This window comes from Gastrolobium bilobum, unplaced genomic scaffold (assembly GCF_033153095.1).
Source record: "Gastrolobium bilobum isolate Gb01-03AN ecotype WA unplaced genomic scaffold, APGP_CSIRO_Gbil_v1 utg3966, whole genome shotgun sequence".
NCBI classification, from domain to species: Eukaryota; Viridiplantae; Streptophyta; class Magnoliopsida; order Fabales; family Fabaceae; genus Gastrolobium; species Gastrolobium bilobum.
The window spans coordinates 1,656-10,410 of record NW_026898636.1 but is presented as its reverse complement, the minus strand read 5'-3'; the positions used below and the strand labels follow the sequence as shown (position 1 = coordinate 10,410).

General features: G+C 39.2%; 1 protein-coding gene across 1 annotated transcript; it reads left to right on the top strand.

Annotated features, from left to right (window-relative positions):
- The first annotated feature begins 5,866 nt into the window (after positions 1-5,866).
- On the top strand, positions 5,867-7,132 carry LOC133317887 (uncharacterized). Its single transcript, XM_061519788.1, has 2 exons — positions 5,867-6,496; positions 6,617-7,132. The coding sequence occupies exons 1-2, from the start codon at positions 5,867-5,869 to the stop codon at positions 7,130-7,132; spliced, it is 1,146 nt and encodes a 381-aa protein (XP_061375772.1).
- Positions 7,133-8,755: the final 1,623 nt, after the last annotated feature.

The window sequence follows — 8,755 nt, the reverse complement described above, 5'->3', positions numbered from 1 at the left end:
GTGTATATATAATGCTAAGACAAGTGTTGCACGTAAACGATATAGGATTTAATGTCAAGGTGAAAGTCTTGCACGTTAACCAAACCACCCGAGACTCTTTTAACTTGTATGTTGATTATGCCGGACTTAATGCCATCATTTAAGTCTCAACATTTGTTATAAAGTCTCGGATGTTTGCCACGCTGTTACTAAGTCCCGCATAGTAAATGTGAAACTTCCACCCTAACATTGAGCCTTGTATCGTTGACGACCTATGAGATTTGTTTCCTACTATGAAATTAAATGCATTAATTTAAAAGATCTTTTAAAAAATGAATTAAATAATTATTTTTATTCAAAACAAACATTAGTTTTTGATCAAAAAGCCTTCGGGGGGGCGTTTGGTTCATGAATTTTTTTTTGGAATAGTAGGGAAATGAGATAGATAGAGAAATGATTGGAAAGATAGATAAAGTGAGATAGGTAGAGAAATGTAAAAAAAAATTGTTTGGTGGGGAAAAACTTTACTGGGAAAATTAGGTAACTTTATGAAATCAACAGTGCATTAAAAGTCAGATAACTGGTTTTCCGAAAAATCTCACCTTCAAATTGGGTTTCTAAACAGTCTTCTTTAGATCTACTTGTTTCACTCCGACAGTATCATAAATAGAATCAATGCATAGGAAATGAATGCATTTCCATACTATATGAGTTAAGTGAAATAGCGCCAGTTATGGGATCTAATCCTCTACGAAAAGTAAGAAATTCCGCGTATTTTGACCAATTCAATATGTTTCTCATAAATCCAGACAAATTGGATAGATGAGTTTTTGGTGAAAAACGTTGAAACAAACATGGTGTTTCTAAAAGCCATATTTGAGAAACATAGATATCCGCTGAAAAGCTCCCAACCAAACACCACCTCAAAGTCAAAGCTTAACGCAAATTTTCAAACTATATTACACATAGAAATCACTCACTCTATGATAATATTTTGATAATATCAATAAGGTTAAAACACAAAAAGAATGCGATAACATGATTTCTAAAGTTGTTATCCATAATATGATAGCTTGGATTTCTATCCATAAAGCTGCGTGGTCGAGGTGGCAGACAAGGGGATCCTGGAAGCTCACGCTTTTTTTTTTAAGTCTTGAAGATAACATATTTCGGATTTTTGGTGGAGACCAAATTCAGGTAATACATTTTTGGTGTTTTTGCTGCACTTGGAATTTGATTGCCTGAAACATGCATGGTTAATATTGTGATATGTAGGGCTTAATGCGAGCTTTCAGAGTTGAAGACCTACCTATTGAGTCCAAGATGTTGACCAAACATTAGATGAAGCCCAGAGAAAAGTGGAGAACTATTTCTTTGACATTCATTGTTTGAGTATGATGAAGTACTTAACAGCCAAAGAGATCGTGTTTATACAGAGAGAAGAAGAAATAGTTCTTATTATCTCTTCTTATTGAATATGCTGAATTGACAATGGATGACATTTTAGAGGTAAGTCTGGCTAAAATTTTGTTCCTTTTGTACCTTAATTGTGTAACATAATAATCAATCTTATGCTGAATTAGGCGAACATTGGTTCTGATGCTCCAAAAGACAGCTGGGATCTTGAAAAACTATAATTGCTAAAATTCAGCAGTAAGTGGAATCTTTTGATCCTTGTGCTTGATTCCTTGTTTGGATTAGTTATATGCAGAAACTTTGATTTTGTTCCTAAGTGCACGTAAGCATTAATCAATAATTCATGCTCAATAACAATCAAATTAAGAACATGAAAAAGGATTTTTAGAATTTTTGAGTTTCATATAAACATACCTTTGTCCATAATTGCGGAAGATCTTTAACGGTAGAATGTTTTCTCAGAGTCTTGACCCTTTCACTTCTTGTATCTTCTTCTGATAGGGATGAGATACAACGCTCATGGGCAGACAACGATGGTAGTCAGTTTTCTAGACCCCTATTTATTAGAAAACTACACACTTCTCTTAAGATAACTGCACCAATCAACAATTATTCTTTTAAACAACTTCTTTAGCAGTCAATTACCATTATGCCCTTTTATTAATTAAATCAAATAACACTTAATATTATACATGAGACAAACTGAAACTACCACTACCAAATTTAAAAGAGTATCCAACAACATCAAGTATGGAAATTGAATCTAAATTCCTAGATATACTAGGGACATAAAGAGTTTCACATAAGTCCAAATGAAATCCACTGTCGAGAATCAAACGGTACGTCCCAACAGCTTCCACCGGAACTTTCACTCTATTGCCCATAAAGACAAACTTTTCATTTGGCCTTGTGGTTTGGGTCATAAGGAATCCCTGCATCGTATTAGAAACATGAGTAGTACAACCAGAATCAATCCACCAAGTATTATAAGGAACTTCAACTAGGTTTGTTTCATAACATACATAAGCACTAGGCTTACCTTTCTTTTCGAACCAAGCCTTACGTTTAAGGAAATTCTTTTTGAAATGCCCCTCCTTTTTACAGAAATGACATCTCTTTGCATTATGTTCCTTTTTGTGGATTTTAGAAGAAGATGCCTCATTCATCTTAAGGGTCCTCTTCCTCCTCCTTTCTTCTAATGCTTCTTAGCATTATTCTTCTCAGCTCCTTGATGCTTCACATAATTGATGGAATGAGCTCCATGATTCTTGAGTCTGGTTTCCTCCAGAACTAGCATATTGTGCAATTCATGCACATTCTATTTATCTTTCATGGTATTATAGTTCATTTGGAAAGGACCATACTCAGACGGTAATGAGTTCAATACGAACTGCACCAGGAAATTTTCATCCACAACCATTCCCAATGATTTCAATTTTGCCGCAATGCTTGTCATATCAATAACATGCTCATGCATAGTACGCGAACCATCAAATTTCATGGTGGTCAGTGTACTCATAAGTGTCCCAGCAAGAGACTTATCAGCAGTTTGAGAGCGTTCTTCCACAAGTTTCAATATTTCTTTGGCACTTTCAGTTTGTGGAAGAGCTGACTTAATGTTGCTTGCAATGCTCATTTTCATGTACATCAGACTTAATCTGTTGGATCTTTCCCAGTTCTTAAAATGGTTCCTTTCATCCTCAGTGCTTTCAGGAGTAACAGCACCAGGTTCCTCTTCTCTAAGAGCCAAATCCATATCCATTACCCCAAGGTAAAATTGGATTTGCTCTTTCCATTCAGAGAAGTTCACCCATTAGAAACTGCAACAATTGAGAACATGAAATATGTGGCAAAAGGTACTGCGAGGAATAACATTTAAAACATTAATGCTTTGAGTCATACATATCACATGCTAACATACTTCACAAATTCAAATATACTAACTTCAACGCATATTAATGTTCACCTTTGGGGATCCATTAATATACAACATTAACCATAATGATGCTATAAAAATTTCATATAATTTGGCAATGATGCATACCCCCAACTAGAAATATTTGTCATCTTTGGATGTTCAAATAAAAACAGAAGTATACCAACAATACCAACGTCCATGTTCATTTACTATAAAACAAATAATCATCCTTTGGGTTGATCCCTAACTGTCCTATAATAATGAACTTCAATATACCATAACATGAACAATTATTTCATACTATTCATAGCATCATAGTCATGGTAATTGAAACAAAATCATAATATTTGAAATTAAAATAACTCTTTAAGATTTGGCCACTTCGGTGACTAATAAATCTACCATATTTAATTCCAAAACTAGAATATTTCATAAACAATAATAGGATTAAATTTTCACATTCAATTTTAATCCAACCACATCACATAATCATTCACGGTTTAGCAGAATGGCCACGGAAAAATAACGAGTGATATTACAGTGCAAATGGCTACGGAAAGGATGATTATAACATGAATGGTTACGGAAATCAAAGTGGAACCAAGTCCATGTTTGATCCTGTTGTAACATGCTTAACCTAATAGTAGTTTTAAAACCGTGGACATAGTAGCTTACTTCAAAGGATAAAAGAAAGGAAACCACATCACTCAATCTCCCATTAAGCCTTCCAATAATTCATAAAAAATAGAAATAAATGAATGGCTACGGAAAACCGAATGGCAATGATATTACAGTGCAAATGATTCATAAAACCGAATGGCAATAATTCATAAAAATAAAAAAATGAATGTCCCTTCACATTGTATTAAATGGCTACGTTTTCCAACTTTCATTAAAAATATGAACGCGAAAACCGAGAAGTACCTTTGTCCATGATGATCAGAATTTTCAATGATGATGGTGAATTTTATTTTTAATGATCGAGAAGTACCTTTAATACTTTTATTTTCAATGATGATTATGAAATTTCAAAAACCTTAACTTTTTATGAATTAAGAATTAATTCATAATTATATATGAAAAAATATAAATTCTTAAACCAGGCTCTGATACTAAATGTAAGCATTAATCAATAATTCATGCTCAATAATAATCATATCAAGAACATGAAAAATGATCTTTAGAATTTATGAGTTTCACATAAACATACATGTTATGGACCCATATAAGGGGCACATCAAGTGATAAGCCCAACAAGGGACAATCCAAGATATGAATCAATAATAATCATGGATAGATATCCATCAAGGATACTAATCCTAATATAACAACATAGCAAGCAGGCCTAGGCCCTTACCAGGGGCACCAAAGGCCCGTCCATACTACCCTCAGGTAACCTCTATAAATACAAGGTAAACCCTAAAGGTACGATACGCTATCTCTCTTACTGTTATGCTGTCACTGTGCGCACACACACAAGGATACCCCATTGGCTAACGCTGTTATAGTATTCTGTGCATAGTGATCTGCTTGACTCAAGGGTATCTCCTCTATAGATACCTTGGAGAGGGCACTAGATCCAAGAAAAACATATCAGCCTATTGGGCTGGACATCTCTGTCCCAAGGACAGAACATTGGCGCCGTCTGTGGAGAATTCTTCTCTGAATTTGAAGTTCCCACTAATCTGACGAAGGATGGCATCCAAACAAGGAGCAGAAGCCAGCAGCCACCCCAAAACCAGAACCAACCGCTGGATCCAGTTCTGGAAGAGGCAAATCAGCCTCAGCACCAGCTAGGAACTAATGTGGATTATGATAACGTCCATGTCAGCGAAGATGTCTCAGACACCGCTTCCATTCCAGCACGTCGTGATAGGGGTCCTAATCCAATCACGGCTCCAGTAAGGACTAACCCTCCCCAGCACCCTGAGGATCTTGCTGCGCGTATTGCCCAGTCAACCGATTCAGATACTCGGCTGGCTCAGAATGCATTCGCTTCGAGTATGCAGCGAATGGCAGAGTTGGAAAATTGCAATAACCTCCATCGGCAACAAGATTTCCAAACAATACGAGAGGAAAGTACCAGGGGAATGCGAGACCTGGAACAACGCTTAATGAGGTTAACTGGAAGAAACGAAGGCCAGGATGCCAATGGCCGGGAAGGAAATCGCAACTCGGTTCATCAGAATCGGGTTATAGAGGTGGAAAACCGTGAAAGGCCTAATCCGGCGAACACGACAAATCCGAATCAGGGAAACCAGGTTCTGGAGGGAAAAAACGCTCCTCTGCAGCCCATGATCCAAAACGCTTCAACAGAGGCAAATGGGCAGAGACATCAGGACGGAACTCGTCCTCGCCGTGATGAACAGATAGTTAGAGACGGGTGGAATCCAGTGCCTACAAAAGAAAATACAGCAGGGGGCAATATAACAACAACCCCTTCACTAGGGAGATTTTGAATGCACCCTTCCCAGAAGACTTTGATTCGGCACGACTGCCGAAATATGATGGAAGTCAAGACCCCAGGTCCATATTGATGCTTTCGACACGGACATGTACATCCGAGGAATAGACGAGCCTCTTATATCTCGGATATTTGCCTTAACCCTGACTGGGGCTGCGCAGGCATGGTTCTTTACCTTACCTGCCAACTCCATTGGGTCTTTTGAGGAATTTGGGAAAAAGTTCCTCTTAAACTTTGCAACAAGTAAGAAACACCCGAAGTCCGAGTTCACACTTGGAAAGATACATCAACAACCTGGAGAAACCCTCCAGAGATACCTCAATCGGTTCAAGGACGCTGCATTGCAGGTGTCGGGTTTGCAAGAGAATGTCCACGTACATCTCATTGTGGCTGGTTTGGACGGTACATCTAGACTAGCCAAGTTGGTCTATAAGGACCCAGTGAAGACGTTGGAAGAATTCAGAACTCGTTCGAAAAAATTCCTCGAACTTGAGCAAATGAAAATTGCCAATGCGCAATCTGACGAGGGCAAAAGAATTAGCCCAAGAAGGAGAAGCCCGGCCCCGAAAGGAAATGAATGGGTTGATAACAAGAAAAAAGAGTCCAGGGCCCGATTCCCGGATGAACGGGATCGAGTTGGAAGATATGAGAAGTACACACCGCTAAATGCGCCACGCTCTCAAATCGGGAGGGAAGTGGCAATGACGGGAATGAAGAAGGTAGAAAGACCCTGGCCCATATTCGACAAAGGAGGTTTGGACAAGTCCAAATACTGTGCATTTCATGACGGACCGGGTCATACTACTGACCAATGTTGGGATCTCCGAGATGCCGTGTAGAAATTTGTTCGAGATGGAAGGTTACGCCAATACGTGATCAAAACCCAGGGTTCCAAAAATAACAAAAGGAAGTCGGGAAACATAAATAGAAGTAAAAGCCCGGTTCCTGAAAAGAAATACAAGGAGGAACGGAATCAGAAAAACGATTCCAACCATGATGAGTTCTCGGAAGCGGAATTTGATTGCAATATAATTAGTGGAGCCCTGGGAGGAAGAGGAGACACGGTAAGTGCCAGAAGAAAGTATTTGAAAGAGGTACTCTCCATCCGAGACCGTCCTAAATTCAAGGAAAACCTTAGCAAACCAGACCCTCCCCTTTTGTACTTCACAAAAGAGGACATGCATGGTGTGCTGCCGGGACATGTAGACGGGTTAGTCATTGCTGGAACCTTGGTAAATTGCCAGGTTAAGAAAATTTTCGTGGATGGAGGGAGTAGTGCCAACATCGTACTCTGGGACGCTTTCAAAAAGATGAACTGGATGTGGAGGACCTTAAACCTTGCAAAACGACTTTGATAGCTTTTAATGGAGAACATACACCTCCTAAAGGCTACATAGACTTCAGAGTGACCTTGGGAACAAAAGAAGCATTCAAATCAGAACGGGTCAGATTCATAGTGGCTGATTTCTCATCCGAATATAATATAATTCTGGGAAGACCAACCATACACGAGTGGGACATGCTGGTTTCTACAAAGCACTAGAAAATAAAAATGGTGAGCAATAAGAATGAAATAATTACTGTTTATGGAGATCAAAAGGAGTCCAGGGGATACTATTTTGACACTGTCAAAGAAAATGAAGGCAGGCATTCGAGTCCACCCCAGATTCACCCAGGGGATAAACTCGGCAAGAACACAATTCCTCAACACTCAAGGAGGTTGGTCAACGTGGTTGAACTAGACATGAGAGAAGAAGTAATCGCGAGACCTGAGCCCGATGGAGAATTAGAAGATCTTGCATTGGAGAAAGAACCTGGTCAATTTACCCGAATTGGTAAGACTATAGATCCTCGGATCAAGCAAGAGTTAGCCGGGTTTCTAAAAAACAACTCGGATGTATTTTCTTGGAGATCATCAGAGATCCCAGGGATAGACCCTGCCTTCTGCTGCCACAAGTTGGCAGTTTACCCTGGATCCACACCGGTTTCTCAAAAGAAAAGGAAGTTGGGACCGGAAAGGAAACATGTCCTGGAAGAACATGTGAAGGAATTACTGGATGCAGGGTTCATTCGGTTAATACAGTATACAACATGGCTGGCAAATGTGGTGATGGTGAAAAAACCAAACGGGAAGTGGAGAGTCTGTACTGATTATACGGACTTGAACAAGGTAGGCCCAAAAGACTCCTATCCTATGCCCAACATAGACCAGCTGGTAGACAACTCCGCTGGATTTCAATTGCTGTCTTTCATGGATGCATATTCTGGTTACAACCAGATTCCAATGTATCCAGGAGATCAAGAAAAAACCGCCTTTATTGCTGAAAAGGCCAACTATTGCTACAATGTGATGCCGTTTGGGCTTAAAAACTTAAGGGCAACTTATCAAAGGATGATGAATAGGGTGTTTGAGGATCAGCTGGGCAAAAACGTGGAAGTATACATTGACGATATGATCGTCAAGTCAATTGACATGACAAACCATGTCCAGGATCTCAAACAAACTTTTCAAAAACTCAGGAAATATCGAATCTGTATAAACCTGGTAAAGTGTGCTTTCGGAGTCCCAGCTGGAAAGTTTTTGGGTTTCATGTTAACCCATAGAGGAATTGAAGCAAACCCAGACAAGTGCAAGGCGGTACTTGATATGAAGGTGCCATAGAATAAGAAGGAGGTTCAACAGTTAACCGGTCGATTAGTTGCATTAACCCAGTTCTTACCAAAGTCTGCTGAGAATGCCCTCCCATTCTTTAAACTATTAAAGAAGGAAGCAATAGAAGGCTGGAACCCGGAGTGTCAAGCCGCGTTTGAAAAAGTCAAAAGATGTCTCGCAACTCCACCAGTGCTCTCAAAGCTAGAAACAAGAGACATTCTGATCCTGTATCTGGTTGTGAGGGAAGAGGCAATAAGTGCAGTCCTGATCAAGGAAACTGATAAAGGCAAAGAGCCGATTTACTTTATCAGTAGAGCTTTGCAAG